The following is a 16,416-nucleotide window of genomic DNA, read 5'->3' on the forward strand; positions in this document are numbered from 1 at the left end:
AAATAACTTGATTTAATAGTTATTTACAGAGTACGGTAGACTTGCAATGGAAGAAATCTACCAGAAACCATTTCAGGTAAATAAATATTTTATTATTTCTTAAAAGTTACTATGAACTGAACAGCTATCAAGCCACCTCATCTTGTAACTCTGAAAACATAAGGACATTACAACAAACTCATGGTTAGCGATAGAGTCAGCAGAGTTAGTACTAACCGATGGTAGTGTTGTCACCAACTCATCAGTAGCAGTAGGATAACTGGGTAGGAAATAGAACAAATGACCATAGATGGATTCTTAATACTTTTACCTAGATTAAGAGGTTAATGTTTCTCTTAATTAGATGTTATTTAATTCCAAGACTTACGATGGTCACTTAAATGTCTTTTAACATTATAAACTACTACAAAATATTATAGTTTTCTTCTGTGTGGTACTTTACAAGTTGAGGTTAGTCCTGTTATTCTTTACTTTGGTTTCATACACAATTTATACTATCTCTCCCCCATCTCCAGCCCCTATATCACCATGTTTTTTAAATGCTAGGTACAGAATATTAAGCCAGGATATAACCTGGGTTGAGTTATTTTAGAAGCATTTGCTTTGCTTACTTCTGTGGAGTCCTTTCTTGAGAGGCTAACTAAAAACAAAGCTAATTTATCAGTGGGCGTTAGTACCCTGTGGTCAGTTGTGTTACAGGAGGTGAGAATGACTCCACCCTGCTTGCTCGTCAGTGTGTGAAGTCCTTCCGGTGTGGTAGCATTACTGGTGATTCTTAGTGGGTTTACGTTGATTCTGCCTCAGTCTTGTCTCACTCAAGTGATCACTTTTATGGAATATTTGAGGAGGTTACAGCTTCATTTTGTGTCCATGGATGAAATACACTCTATTTGGTCTGTTTATTTTTTCTGAACTGGGGTAATTTTGCCACCAGCACAGGACAATTGCCAGTGTCTGGAGACATTTTTCGTTGTCACGTTTTTGGGGGAGGAGGTTAATGCTATCGGCATCCAGCGCAAGAGTCCAGAAATGCCGTGCGGTGCCCTGCAGCGCACAGGACAACCATGCACAGCTAGGAGTTATCTGGCCCTAAACTCAGTAGTGTTGAGGTTGAGAAACCTAAGCATATATGAATATTCAAAATGTCTGCAAAAAGAATTAGTTGGTCTAGAATTAGGTTAGCTAACCTGATATGCGTGATATGCCTTTTATTAATTTTAAAAATCCTGTGTTATTGCTGTGGTGACTCTTTGTATATAGCAGGGCGCTCACATGCAGGCAGTTGCTTGGCTTGGTATAGGGGCTGGAGTGTTGGTTTAAGTAGGTCCTTGCTATTAACTGTGAACAGTATTAATCATTTTGTTACTATAACTTTTGATAAGGATTATTTAAGGGAATAAGGGAGGCTTCAATTGTTAGAATAGTGACTTTTTTGGTAAGATTTTGTAAGAAATGATTTCTTTTTTCCCCTGTTTATAGACGTTAATGTTTTTGATTCGAGATTGGAGTTATCCTTATGAGCATTCATATGGTTTGGAAGGTGGAAAACAATTCCTTGAAAAGAGATTGCAGGTAAGCCCCTATTTCTTAGGGAGGAGAGCATGAGCGCCAGGCCGGGTGAAGGGGCGGGCTGCCTGGACAGCTCCTTAGAGTGCTGATCCCTAGGTGTCGTTGGAATAAACTGAGCACCCCAGTTAGCCCAGATGGCTCCATGTGTGACTTATGAATGGAGGACAGTGACCACAAATAAAAAGTAAGGAACAAACATTTCTCTTCAGAGTCAACTGCCCCCTCAGTTAAATGAATATTCAATGGGTAAAAGTTTGAAGGAGACTAACTTTTTGATCTACTGAGGTTGCATGCATGTCCCTCTCTGGCCCAGCTGAGCTTCTAAACATTTAGGGGGGACCCCCCAAAAATGGAATTTATTTATTTAAAAAAGTGTGTGATTCTTACATGTTTAAATTTCAGTCACCCTCAAAGTATTCTCCATTTGATGTAATACACCTATCGAGATGTTTTTTCCACTGCTCACAACAGTTTTTGAACTCATCAATTTTGATGCTTTTCAGTGCTTCTGCTATTTTTTGTTTCACCTTTTCCACATCGGCAAACCATTTCCCTTTGAGGACTTTTTTCATCTGGGGAAGCAAAGAGTCTCTTGGGGTGAAATTGGGTGAATAGGGAGGGAGGGGCATGAGGAGGGGGTGTCATGCCAGTTTTGTTCAAAAACTACTGAACACTCAGCAGGTGGTGTGGGCAGGTGCACTAGTAAGTCACCCATCTTGAAATGGACACACGTGTAAAAAGAGTCTTCAAAAAAAATTTGCTGAAGCTGAACACAGCCTCTCATACAACACCAGCTGGTAGGTACACCGACACAGAGGGGCCCTAGAACACTCACCTAGCAGGGAAGCCTGTACTAAAAGGGGCCTGCCCTGCAGAAGATAACTCCAGTTTTTTAGGGTCTCCCTCGTGTAGTGTACACTCATCACAGAAGATGTAAGGTCCTCTCTTCAAGGAATACTATCTCATAGACAGCATATAGAGCTAGAAAAGGGATTTTAAATATCATCTAGTTCAGCCTTTTTTTTTTTTTAAGTTATTTGTAACAAAATTGGAACCCATAAATGTTACTTGCCTTTGGTCGCTTAACTAATTGGTAACTGGACTAGAACCCAAATATCCAGACTGCTGGCCCATGCAGTATGCCACACCAAGGCTTTCCTGGGAAATAATCTCCCCAACGTGATCCTTTATTCCCATGGAATTACTTGGGAAACCCTCTGGTCAGATACTACTCATCCACTCACATACATAAGAGATACATACAGGTCCTATTATTCCTAAGTGGGAGGATTCTCTCTCTTTGTTAATAAAATGTTGTTTGCCTATGTGATGACGCATTTAGTTTCCCAGCCGCATTCAAAAACTTGAAGTACAGTATTCCTAAAATGAGATTAAAACCAGTTCCTCAATCTTGGAGTATTCGAAAGGTATTTTCAGACCCTGCTGTTCAGGAGAAACTAATACACAGCACATTAGGCATATTACCTAAACTCAGAACTACATGCTTTGAAGCCAACAAGGATTTTTAATGTCTTATTGATGTGATACGGAAAAGTGCTCAATTGTAAGTGTGCAGCTCGATGAATTTGTGCAAATTAAATATAACCATGTGACCAGCTTCCAGAAACACCCACCTCCATCCACTGACCACCCCCACCCAACCTCTCTACCACCATCCTGACCTCTAACTGCCTTTGTTTTTGTACTCTTTATGAAAAGAATCATACACAGTATGTATTTGTGTCTAGCTTCTTCTATCCGGTATTACGTTTCTGAGATTAATCCATATCGTTTCATGTAGTTTAGTTCATTTATTCTCACTGCTATGCATTTATTCCATTTGTGAATAGGCAACGACTTTTCAATTCTACTCTAAATGGAGATGTAGGCAGTTTCCAGGTTTTGTTGATTATGAATGGTGTATTTTTGGTATGTCTTTTTAGAATGATTTTTGAGAAGAGTCTTTGGGAGAGTATATGAGTTATATTGGGATAAGTAGTTATTAAAAATCTGCAGTTAAGGTTTTCTTCCAGAAAATACATAGCAATCTCTCTTCCCCAAACACTGATAACTAGCATTAGCATTAATCATCATCATTGGCAGTGAGTGCTGAAATCCTGGCAAATTTCTAAGGTTCTTTGGATTGCACTGCAGTGGTTCACCTCCCCTATTATTTTGCTCAGGGGCTGACCTTTTTATTTGTAGGCAGTTTGATACTTTGTCCCTCTGCTATTATAAGTACTGTAAAGGCAAATTCTTAATGCATTATCTGACCTGTAAATCACAACCATGACTTGTTATTCTGGTGTTAGTACCACAATTAGTTATTAATTTTTACTTTTTCATATCTTTGGCAGCTAACATAGGGGAAAAACATCTTTTCTGGTTTAAGATAAAGTGGGATCTTACCAAGGTGGTCAGAAGTGGGTCTAGTAAAAGTTCATATTGTCAGACACCTGTCTGGAATAGCACTGAGTTAAGTGTGCATGCATGTGAGTATGTGCGTGTTTTCTTTAAAAATATTTTTCTCCCGTTTGCACCTTCACTCTGTCTCCTTCTGTCCTCAGGTAAAACAAAATCAACATGAAGAGCTACAGAATGTAAGGAAGCACATTCACAATTGTTTCTCAAATCTTGGTTGCTTCCTTTTACCACATCCTGGTCTTAAAGTTGCAACTAATCCTAATTTTGATGGGAGATTGAAAGGTGGGAATTCCCATTCTTGCTAAAATCAGAACTTATTTTTTTTAGGGACTGAAAGCTTTAAAGAAAACACATAGTTCCTTAAAGTTTGTGTCTTATACTGGAGGACACTTTGATGGCATTCCTAATGACGTGATTGGCTACAGTGCTCTCTGTGGTCTTTCCAGCTTCCCATTGTTTTTTGCAAACAGCCAGCATATTGATTAACATTTTGTAACGTGGTCTGTTTGTTGCTCAGCACTGATGTCCTAAAAATTCTGAAGGCCGGGAACATTTCACTATTTTATCTGATTACTCTGCTAAAAAGCTTTACCAGTGTATTGTATTGCTGCAATCAGATTTAAGCCTCTCTGTTTTGCAGTGATAGTATAATTCTTTGTGTTTGTTTTTGGATTTTTTTGAGAAGGATGGTAAAAGGTTTGAGGATTGATGAAACTTTTAATGTATGGCTGGAAAAACAATCTAATATTAAAATTTAATACAATTTCATGAATTACTTGTCTTCTGAAAAGGATAGTTTAGTTAATACTTAACGTGGGATTTGTTTGGGAAGTCCACAGTTTGTTTCAGTTATTATTTGAGCTGAAAGAATTCTTGAGGGGATGAGGGCAAGTGGGGGGATTATATTTACTTTTAGGAGATAACAACATGTTTGGATGAGTTTTTAAAATGCATCTACTGGTAATAGATACTGTGAACTCTTATTTCATGAAACACAATTTTATAAACTCTTACCAATGGGGATTTCATCACTTTTTTTGGTCTAATACGTTGAATAATTTCATGTCCACTAGATATTGATGAAGACTTTAAACGAGAACTTCGAAATCTGGTTCCATTGCTGCTTGCCCCTGAAAATTTGGTAGAAAAAGAGATAAGTGGATCTAAAGTCACTTGCAGAGCTCTTGTGGAATACTTTAAGGTAGGAAAACTCTTACATTAAGTAACTTTGTTTAAGTTAGAAATGTAGCTGACTTAAAACTCATCTATATGTATAAGAAATTATTTTAAAGCACAAGCGTAACATTTATAATGTATTTTCCTGCCTTGAATTGGGTGTGTCAGTATTTAAGGATATTTAAGATTCTAGTAGACAACTTGTATCTTCTAGACAGTGATTTTGGTATAGAATTACCCTACTTGCTCTCCGGCTCTGACACGGAGACGAGAGCCACGCACCGCATTATTGCAACACCACTGCAGCAGGGATCAGGAGCATAGTTGTCCGTCTGGAGTGCTCACAAAAGCCTCCTCCAGAGCTCTGAGGACTTGATAAGAGCAGCCGAAAGTGTCAAAACTGATTTCTGGGCTTAAGTAAATTATTCATACATTTTTTTCTCTCTGCTTTTTTCTAGTCTTTATAGCTTGATTGCCGAAGCAAGACCCTTAGAGGGTTGTATTTATTCATAGTAGTTATGGAGAGGTGGAAGGGAAAACAGTTAACTAAGAGTGCATTTGTGACCATTTTATGGACACTTGATCATTTTTACATCTACTGTCTTTGTTTAGTTATGAAATTAGAGTCAGTAGAAAGTTGAAAGGTTCCTATATGGACTTGGTAAAAGTCCAGTCTTGCCTTCTTACTCTTAAACCGCAATTTATAATTCTTTTTCCTAAATATAATTAGGCCCGGTCAAAGCAAAATACTGAATTATAATGTTTTCTAATATATTGAGTTGAAACATTGGCAGTAGGGGAGAATTATGGATTTTTTTTCATAAAGTAAATGACATTTTGTATATAACTTTAAAATATGAGATAAAAGTTTAATGCAAATTAGAATTATATTTAGAAATATTTCTCTAGGATATTATTTAGCAACCTGTGTATTCAATAATGTTGACCATGGGGTTAGTTTTGTTGGAATGAGAGTGGGTGATTTTTAGAGCCTGAATTTTTCTTTTAAAAGAGTGAATCATTTTATATTTAATATTTTTTCTTTTTTTGAGATTATAGAGCCAAATTGCATAATTCACCAATATAATGAGTCATCTGTATTTTCAGGCTTACATTAAAATTTATCAAGGAGAGGAACTTCCACATCCAAAGTCCATGCTTCAGGTAATGTGTGCGTTGTACATGTATTTATTTATGAAGGAGGAAAAATCTTTGCTTTAGAGATAAAGGCTGGAAATGGGGTAGTGCTTCTTTGCATGCACATAAATTTTAGATATTTAAGGCAATACATGTCATGGTTCCTGAAGTTTTATTTTCTCTCCTTTTTATTGAGTATTTTGGGGTGGCACTGGTTAACAAAATTATACAGGTTTCAGGTGCACAGTTCCACAACACATCATCTGTGCACTGAGTCCTGAAGTTTTTATGTGATTTATTTGTAACTACAGATTGCAGACCTTGCTTACACGTAGGCCACCAGAAATCAGAGTCCTAGTACTGTCTCTTCAGTTGCCCAGACAGTGTAGGAAAATTTCTGTTGCAGGAGATAGTTTAAAATGGGCCTCTCTGAGCCAAGCGTTTCCGTATCGCTGAATCTTTGACAGTGAATGTTGTCTGAAATAAGGCTTATTTTCTCTTTGTATTAGTGATTTAGAGCTGCTTCTAATGCTACCTTGGGCAATTTCTCAGTTTTATAGTGTGTTACACAGTATTTTCCCCTAATACTCACCCAATAGGCAATGTTGTGCATTAAAAATGTCTCTTGTGTAATATTGACGGAGAACCATATAGGTAAGACTTCATTCTTTATATCTGGAGACTTGACATGTTTTAGTGTTGTATCTATTTAATTCTCTTTAATTTCCTGAGCATGTGTGGTGTTTTCTGTAAACTCATTTTAACAAACCTAAGCAAAACAAAATTGGGCAGGCAGTCTTGTTAGAAAAAATTAATATTATCTTTTATACTGGTGTTTCCTTCCATTGGAAAGGAAAACTGGAAGTTGGTAATATTTTCTCTGGTTCATTTCAGACTTGTTCATTGTATATAACGTACTGTGTTAATCAGGATTTATAGAATCGTCATTTTTTTAATAAAATCGGCACATATTATTTTATTTTTTTAGGCAACAGCTGAAGCTAATAATCTTGCTGCAGTAGCAGGAGCAAGAGAGATTTATTCCAAAAGTATGGAACAGGTTTGTAACTAAAATTTAAATTTGACACTAGAGTGAGATAGAAGATTTTTATTATTTAAAATAATTGAAATAATTTGTACTCCTTATGCATTTTTATGTTACATCATTTCTTAATTCCCTTTTATCATCTCTGCTGGAAGTAAACTAAGAAAATAAGTATGTAGAGTATAGGGTATCAGTAGTAAGTTTTTTTTTTAAGATTTTATTTATTTATTTTTAGAGAGAGGGGAAGGGAAGGAGAAAGAGAGGGAGAGAAAAATCAATGTGTGGTTGCCTCTCGCACGCCCCCTACTGGGGACCTGGCCCCCAACCCAGGCCTGTGTCCTGACTGGGAATCGAACTGGCGACCCTTTGGTTTGCAGCCTGTGTCCAATCCACTGAGCTGCACCAGCCAGGGCGGTAGTAAGTTTTTTTTATAAACCACACTGAAATATTTTCTGGCACATGATTCAGGTGCTCTTTATTAGTAGCTTCTGATGTAATTAATACCAGCTTAAGGCCAGTAGCAATTTCTATTCTGAGCTTGCTGACTTGGACATTAAAATCCCTTTTTATTTATTATCTTTCATCTGCTCTCTTGCCAGCAGCCTTTTGTGCTTTCATGCTGCAGTGGTGGGTTAAGTGAAGTCAGGCGCAGATTGCAGTGTAACTTTTTGGTCTTGTGTTAGTCATATTTAGAAAACGTACTTTGCCTGCACCCGTTAAACATACAGGTTATAAATAAATAGGTTATGGTCATGTGTTGTGGTATTATGAACAAGTTTAACACCGAACCGTGCGGGTGGTTTGACTTTTTGACACTAAACACTGAGAAGGGACCTTTCAAGTGTTACTTACGGCTGGCTTGTAATTGTGTCTGTACAGGTATGTGGTGGGGACAAGCCTTACATTGCACCTTCAGATCTGGAGAGAAAACACCTGGACCTTAAGCAAGTGGCGATTAAACAGTTTCGTTCAGTAAAAAAAATGGGTGGAGATGAATTCTGCCGTCGTTATCAGGACCAGCTTGAGGCCGAAATCGAAGAAACCTATGCAAATTTTATAAAGCACAATGATGGGAAAAATATCTTCTATGCTGCTCGTACCCCTGCCACGCTGTTTGCGGTCATGTTTGCTATGTATATAATCTCAGGACTGACTGGATTCATTGGCCTGACCTCTATAGCCGTCCTGTGTAACCTGGTCATGGGGTTGGCACTGACATCTCTTTGTACTTGGGCATATGTTAAATACTCTGGGGAGTTCAGAGAGATTGGAACAATGATTGATCAGATTGCTGAGATACTGTGGGAACAGGTTGGTATCTATCTTTTGGTTTTTCAGTGACTAATCCTTGTGACTCCCCCTCCTCCCCACACAGTATTTGCATACCTACTTTTCCTTTTTATGAGGACTATCCAAAGGATTTTCTCTTTTGTTTGGATGTATAATCTGAATTTAAAGTGTGAACAGGATAGTGTTTTTTTTCCCTTAAAGTTGTAACTATAGAGTGCTTTGGTTGGCTTAAGTCTGTAATATCCTTCGGACAGATTCTTAATCGTAGACGTGACTCTACCAAACAGTGGGCAGAGCAAGTCTTTAAGCATTTCTTCCTAAGAGAAGAAAATATAACTGGTGAAAGAGTTAGGAAGGTAAGGAAAAGAAGTTTGGAAGTTCAGTGCTTTAGGAAAGCAAGAAAAGTTTCTTACTGATATTGTCAAGAAGCAATGCGTGCTTGTTTTCCAGGAAAAATAGGAGATGGTATTCAGGTCTTCACTGCCTTCCATGGAGATGGTAGTGAGTTACTGGTGTACTACAAGGAACAATCCAGTAGGGATTTCTTACACCAAAGAACTTTGATCTGTGTACTATGGAAACACTAAGGAACAAAGCAAAGCACTACAGAGAACCAACTCTTAATCATAACCTTTACTTCCACCAGAATTCACATTATAATGTTTTTACCTCAACCCAGAAATCAAAGCCAAGCCTGACAATACCTGCTGAGGAAGCCATGTTGTTCATTGGCCAGCGGTGGGTTGGAATTGCCTGTGTACAGAAAGTCCCATGTAAGGGTGTCATCATTAAAATGGTCGTCATGAGATATTTGAGCATCATACCAAGGACCAGGAGGAAAGCTTACAGTTATTACTGGTGGACAGTAAAATAGGCATTTTCAGATACCATTTTTGGGCTGTTGAAGTATTGGGGCTTATTTAAAGATCTATAATATGCAAGTCTGTGCTGGTTTTGGCTTTAAATTCAAACAGTGAAGAAGCAAACCATTTTTGAATGTTGACTTTTCTTGTAATAATGTCATTATTATTTTATAAAGTGACCCACATATTAATTTTAATTTTGTATTTATTCTTTAGAGAAATGCTCATTTTTATTCAGATCTAATTTGGAAGCTTCTGTTTGGATATTTGTGATATTTAAATTTTTTATCTCAAAAATGTCACTCTTCACATTCCTTTGGTACCTTCTAGTAGGAGATGGATTAAAAGCTATTACAACTTCACTTTTTAAAAAAGTATTATCCACCTTAAAATTTTGCACCACTACTCATTTTCTGCAACATGAATTTCAGCAATTGTACAATGTCTTCCTGTGAAAACCAGTCGTCCCCTGTACAGCACTGATTCTAGGATTTTAGAGGTGCCCTCATTACAAGACAGTTAAAGGGGAGAATCTAAAGTGTGTGAAATACTTTCAGGGTAGCTGAGGTAAGGTGGTCACTAGTCAGAGATGGTCTGTGCTGTGTCAACAAACTTTGTCTAAATTTTTTTTTTTTTTTGCATTCTCTTTTGCTTCAGAGGAGTCCCAGGAAGGTGAGAAACCTACAAAGTCTCAAATTCTTGTAGTCTTAAACTTTCTGAGCCATTCTCCTAACAAATCACTCCGTGTTTTAGGTGTTTTCCAAAGTGTTTGAAGTTACTAGACGCCGAGTGGTCCGTCGTGCTCTTTCATCAGCACAGCGACAGAGACTGTCGTCCACCAATAACAAGAAGAAAAATTAGACAGTATTTTACACTTTTTTCTCTCTCTCAAGCGTTCGCACTGACACATGTAGGACAGTAGGCAGGGCCGCCTGGGCGGTCTGCGTAAATGCTGTGTACATACCAGACTTGATGCTGCGCACAGGGTGTGGGATTGCACATCCATCTCGTAGGGAGTGTGAATGGTTCGACTAAGAGGGAAGTGGGTTTTGTTGCGTTGTAAAATGTCTAACTGCATTATTTGTAGCATCATAAGTTTTTTTTTGGGAGAAGCATCTTTTTATTTCCCACATTCCTGGTTATTTTCTTCATTGCCTTGAATTGAATTTTTATATCTATTTTTATATGTAACTTTTTTTATCTCATGTTTTTATTTGTTTTGCACATTTCTCATACCACAGGTGTTGAAGCCCCTGGGTGATAATTTGATGGAGGAAAACATAAGGCAGTCTGTAACAAACTCTATCAAAGCAGGCCTGACTGACCAGGTGTCTCATCAAGCCAGATTAAAGACAGACTGACAGCCATCTCCTCATGGACTCCACCCGCCCCTTTTCATGCTTGCTGTACAATGAGAACTCCAATACGAATAAACCAAAGTTTACAATCAACTGTAGAAGTAGTTTAGTACGACTGGCTTCCCAGATGGCTGCCACAGAGTGTGAACATTGTCGGTTGGTTTTAAGCATTCTGTTCGTGGCTCCTAAGGCATGGAGATTGGCTGAGGAGCAGTAGTTTATCATGCACATTTGTGCCATGTTTTTAATTCTTTTCCTTTTTACTTAATCTAATGTCAGTGAATTTTGTCTTATGTAAAAGGATATTTCAGGGAAAATATTTTAAGAAATCTATTTAGAGTCCTTTAACACAGTGTCCCATTGAATTTTAATTTTTAGAGAAGTTACGAATCACTATCAAGAATCAGATTGGAATGACAATGAAGCCTTTCTTGAGCCACTACATTAACAGTACATACTGCTTTACTGCCTTCAATACCAGTATTACATAAATGCATGTATCAGAAACTCCCCGGAAATTACATGGCCACTCCTGTAGCTAAGAAAGTGATTTTGAGGTGTACATTCTTCTTGCCTTTTTAAATTTTTAAACCTGCCCGAAAAGGAGATGCATATCTGGGAAACTGAACTGTCATTATGCAGTTTAGTCTTCATGTACATAAAATATGCCGTTAATCTTACTGGGGGAGAAATTCCATCCAAAAATGCTGCCTACAGCTATGAGTTAAGAGTGTCTGTACAGTGTGTAGCTTTTATTTTCTAAACTCACAGATAGGGCATGTATATGAATTATAAATATATAAATAGCAATTTTGTAATAAAAGTTTTGTAGTTTACGGCAAAACCTGGTTCTGTGGTAGGCTGATCAGCACAGTCCCTGTGAAGGAATGTTTGTGGCTCACGTCAGTGTGTGAATGCATAGACTCTTTGACGTTTTTGATATATTTGTGATATTTATCTTCCCTGAGCAGTGCAGTCTCACCCCCGAAGGGAATTCAACGGGAATGTTGATCGTGACTTTGTCCTCTGTTGCATTTTAAGGTTATTTCCTGTAATTTATTTTCAGTACATAATTAAAAGTTTGTTGTATATATAAAATGAAACTTGTGATTCTTTTTTAAGGAATTCTTCAAGTATGTATTCCATTACATAAATCATACTTGTTTATATTGAAAAGAGCATGAGCAGGAAACACCCAAGTGAGAGCTCAAAGGCATTGTACCTTGAGGCCCAGCTTGTAAAAAGTTATTTTTCTGTGTCTGCCTTGGTTAGGGAGAATTTGTGATTAGCCTGGGTGTAGCTGGGGATTTATTAATTTCTTTATTTTTTTTTTTTGTGGTATATGTAAGGCTAACATTTTTGCAGTACTTTTGTAGCCTCTTTATAAACACATAATAAAGCACCAACTTTGGTTTTTAAGTGAAGAAAATTCAGATGTTGAGTTGCATGCCTGAAAGCTCTAAATTTACCTTGGTTGATAACTCTTCTCCCCTTTCAACTCCTGTTTTTGTATGGATTGTGTTTGTTCCCATCTGTATTAAATTGCTACCAACTCATCTGTTCTTAAACATAAAGAATCCACATGAAAAGTGTCTCTCTTTATTTCTTCTACCACCCTGTTTTATGAATGCTGTGGACTGTTTTTATGAATGAAAAAATAAAAAGCTTGTTGTATAATAGCAATTCTTAATGAAATTAAAGACACATAGCTTTTTTCTTTTTTTTTTAAGAGTTGTGAAATCTAGACCATTGGATTTCTTAGTATTTCTTGTTGGAAAGAGTGTTTTCTCCAAAGAAGAGATGCTTTTATAAAGGATTCCCGGAAAGCACTTTGGTTTCAGCTGGAAGATTCTGAACATTGTTAAGCAGGAAACAATAAAAGGGATTAAAGACAGACTCAAAACTGTTGACTGAAAATAACTTTGGTGTAGTACATTTCTGTGGTATAATTTCTTAGTAATCCACATTACATGGTAGGTTTTTACAAAGAAATACTTTATGACAAATGACTTATCTTCCTAGTTAAGACACGTAATTTCCTTTTGTGGAAGGGACAGTTCGTTTGTGACCCTGCTTTTGAGCATGTCTTATGTATGTATTTATCAAAGATTGCTAGTCATCGTTGCTTCAGTGAACAGTGTATTGTAGAGTTGAATAATGTAGTTCACTTTTGAGGGTTTTATTTTCAGAGAACCCTGAGCTAGGCTGGCTTTAGTTATTTCTAGGGTTGGTCAAAAAGTCCATGTGGTTTTTTTCCATAAAATAAATTATATTCTCCCTTGCCACCAATAACTATTGATTTGGATATTTTGACTATGTCAGCTATCTCCACTATTGGCTTCTAAGTGGACAGAGCCCAGGGGTGCTGCTAACCATCTTCCAGTGCATAACAGCCCCACAGCAAAGAATTATTTGGCCAAAATGTCAATAGTACCGAGAAACTTCACAAACCACTTTTGACACGTTTGATCAGTCACAGCATCTTCTCCATACGCTGCACAAATCTTTTGTGTTTCACTTGTGTTTTTACCTTTCCTGAAATAATAAAGCATAATATGCAGAAAATATTGAGTATCTTCTTCCATCTTCAATGTTAAAATGGCTGCACAAAAATTCACCAATTTTGATAAGTTCTTAAAAAAAATACACAGATACGATAGCTGTAACAATACAATCTTAACAAAATGGTTTCGGATGAATTTAAAGACAAGCACTACCAGAGCCGTCGTATGGAAAAAACGTAATGGGCTTTGTGGCCAACCCAGTACTTCAGAATTGGACAGGCTAGGGACTCTACCCTGGTAGCTGTGAGTGCTGCAGGTGTTAATTGCATTGTTTTATTATGGGATTAAGAAAAAAGTTGGTCTTAACTTGGTTAAGAACCTATTAAAATATGGTGTAAAACTTCAGAAAACACTGATGCTGTTAGTGGTCACTGTGTAAGTATTCAAAATGGCTTTGCAGAAAGTCGTTTTTGCAGTTTAGTTGTCTAACGGGGACTGGCCCGGTGACCAGCTGCCTGTCTGCTAGCATGGGTTGCTCGTGCCTGTTGCAGACACTTTGGGTTTCAGCAGTTTCATTCATGGCCTGAATTCCTGTACTTTGACCAGAATTGTTCTGCGCACCTGAGTGTTTTTCCGTTTGTGTTATAGTTGGGGGTGCTGCTGATAATCAGCTCGGAGGGCTGGCAGCTGTGTTCCTGGCTGCACTGCCCGCCCCCCCTCCTGGCCAGGGTGTGCTAGTCCAATTTTATCACATTTATATTCAGTCTGGAGCCTCCGTCACAGGGAGAACTTGCAGCTGGCCTCTGGGAAAACAAAGCTCAGCTAGGGCTTTCCCAAGCAGGACAGAGTTGGACCTGCCTCTGTCGGACCCTCCGGTTTTTTTCCTTCACGTTTGTAGTTTGCTGGAGTTCAGGCTGAGGAATTGATCCACTGTTGACATATTTCAGGTTAATACAACTATTGGGTTGGCCAAAAAGTTTGTTTAGTTTTTTTCATATGATGGCTCTGGTATTGCTTAGTTGTCCTTAACTTCATTTGAAACAGTTTTGTTAGATTGTATTGTGACAGCTATCATACCAGAGTGCATTTAAAAAAACATCAAAATTCATGAATTTTTGTGCAGTCATTTTAATACTGAAGGTGGAAGAAAATATGCAACATTTTTAGCATATACTTTATTATTTCAAGAAAGGTGAAAACATGCAAAAAAAAAGATTTGTGCAGTGTATGGAAAAGGTTCTGTCTGTGAGTGATCGAACGTGTTGAAAGTGGTTTGTGAAGTTTCATGCTGCAGATTTCTCACTGGACGATGCTCTAGGGTGGTTGGGTAGACCAGTTGAAGGTGATAGTGATCAAATTGAGACATTAATTAAGAACAATCAATGTTCGCCAGATGGGAGAGAGCTGACATACTCAAAATACCAAAATCAATAAAGTTATTGGTGAAAATGAAAAATATGTCTTATTTTACGGAAAAAACTAAACAGTTTTTGGCCAACCCAATATTGTGGTTCTTGTAGTGTTGTGACTTTTTTGGGTTCATCAGAGCTCAAGCTAGCAGTTGACCAGGTGAAAGTACCTAAAGGTATGTGTAAAAGAGCTTAGGAAGGGACCACAGCCTTTGTGTGGCTCAGCAAAGCACTTCCACATATATTAGTTCTTGTTACACTCACAGCAGTACTGTGAGATGTAAAAAAGGTGTCTGGGGTATCTCAGGCTTGCAAACCCCAAACTCTGCTACATACCTCCTAGGGTTTGAATCAGTAAAAGTTTCAAATACAGAGGAGTGATGTCCCGAACTCAAGGTGAAAGCTCTGTCTTGGCTGTGTTCTGAAAGCACTAAAAGATGGAGAAAAGATTTCATTAATACTGTAGATGAAAATCACCTGTAATACATTAAAAAACAAATATTAAGCAAGAAGTGAAGTTTTTCCTGTCCTTTTGATGTACACCCCATAGGCACTTTATTTGGTGTGTGTGCTATTAAAATCTTTCTTGTGCTCACTGCCCTGTCTATGCATAAAACATACTCTTAATTTTTGTTCTACACAAAAATAGAACTGCCCTGTGCGTGATAACTTTTTCGTATACCATGAACATTTTCCGGGGCCATCATGTAATTCTTTGGTGCTCACGTGGTTGCTTTGATTCTTCTGAGGGTGGGTGAGATTTTGAGGAGAGATCACTCGACCTTGGATTATTGACAACAGTTTTCTACTTTTTATGACAACTTTCCCTCTATGACAATAGTGGTGAGAGAATCAAGTAGTAAAACGTGAAGGTGGGTAGGAAACAGATACAGGATTAGAACATTTGTGCTCAGTGTTGCTAGTCTTAAGGCCCCAGCTGCGGCTCTTTTTGGCCAGTGGTCTGATAACTGTCCTGAAGGCTGTCTGTAGCTATTGGGGAAGTGGGGGGGGGCGTTCATTTGGACGGTTATTTACAAATTTTAGCATGTTAAGAAGTAAGTTTATATAGTAAATAACAGTCATTCTGGAGGAAAATGAATCCATAGCTACCAACAAAGCAAGAAAGAGGTCATCAAAATAGGTCAGACTTCCCAGTCACAAAGTTCACGTAAAGACTACCTAAAAGTGTATGATCTTGAACTGCGAGAATACTTCAATTTCAGTGCCAGGCAAAGGAGATGGACTTCGAAGTTTAAACTGAGGTTTCTTCCCAGCACCACCACTTCTAAGCCTTTGAACTTGGCTAAGCCCATGTAACAGGTAGGCCTTAGCTTCATCTTTAAACTGAGAGAATTAACATCCACGTCTGGGGTTGTCAGGAGGATGGGGAGAAGATACGTGCTACACATATCTTATGTAGGTAAGGGCTACAGGGAAAAAAAGGATCGGGGAGGTGTGTGTGGGGAGGGAGGTTTATTATTTCAGATGGGGTGGGGAGGGTAGGTAGGCTTCATTGAGGTGAGGTTTGAGCAAAGACTTGGAGGAGATGAGGGAGTGAGCTATGCAGATACACGGTGCGGAAAAAGGTTTACAGTTCATGTGGGAAATAATACAATAATGATAACACAAGAATAAACTCGT

The 16,416-nt window shown here is 38.0% G+C and overlaps 1 protein-coding gene across 5 annotated transcripts in view; it reads left to right on the plus strand.

The window, feature by feature from the left end:
- ATL2 (atlastin GTPase 2) overlaps window positions 1-12,591 on the plus strand; it is a 49,487-nt gene extending 36,896 nt beyond the window's left edge. For 2 of the 5 annotated variants that reach the window (XM_024552672.3, XM_045189345.3), the window contains exons 6-14: window positions 20-76; window positions 1,480-1,572; window positions 4,137-4,275; window positions 5,067-5,194; window positions 6,277-6,333; window positions 7,295-7,366; window positions 8,231-8,662; window positions 10,162-10,176; window positions 10,258-12,591. In XM_024552672.3, coding sequence (XP_024408440.1) covers window positions 20-76; window positions 1,480-1,572; window positions 4,137-4,275; window positions 5,067-5,194; window positions 6,277-6,333; window positions 7,295-7,366; window positions 8,231-8,662; window positions 10,162-10,176; window positions 10,258-10,365 — 1,101 coding nt within the window. In that variant the 3' untranslated portion in view covers window positions 10,366-12,591. The remainder of the gene's footprint in view (window positions 1-19; window positions 77-1,479; window positions 1,573-4,136; window positions 4,276-5,066; window positions 5,195-6,276; window positions 6,334-7,294; window positions 7,367-8,230; window positions 8,663-10,161; window positions 10,177-10,257) is intronic. The other 3 variants (XM_024552670.3, XM_071221567.1, XM_045189346.3) reach the window with 2 other exon arrangements.
- The last annotated feature ends 3,825 nt before the right edge of the window (window positions 12,592-16,416 follow it).

Source organism: Desmodus rotundus, chromosome 5, assembly GCF_022682495.2.
Source record: "Desmodus rotundus isolate HL8 chromosome 5, HLdesRot8A.1, whole genome shotgun sequence".
NCBI classification, from domain to species: Eukaryota; Metazoa; Chordata; class Mammalia; order Chiroptera; family Phyllostomidae; genus Desmodus; species Desmodus rotundus.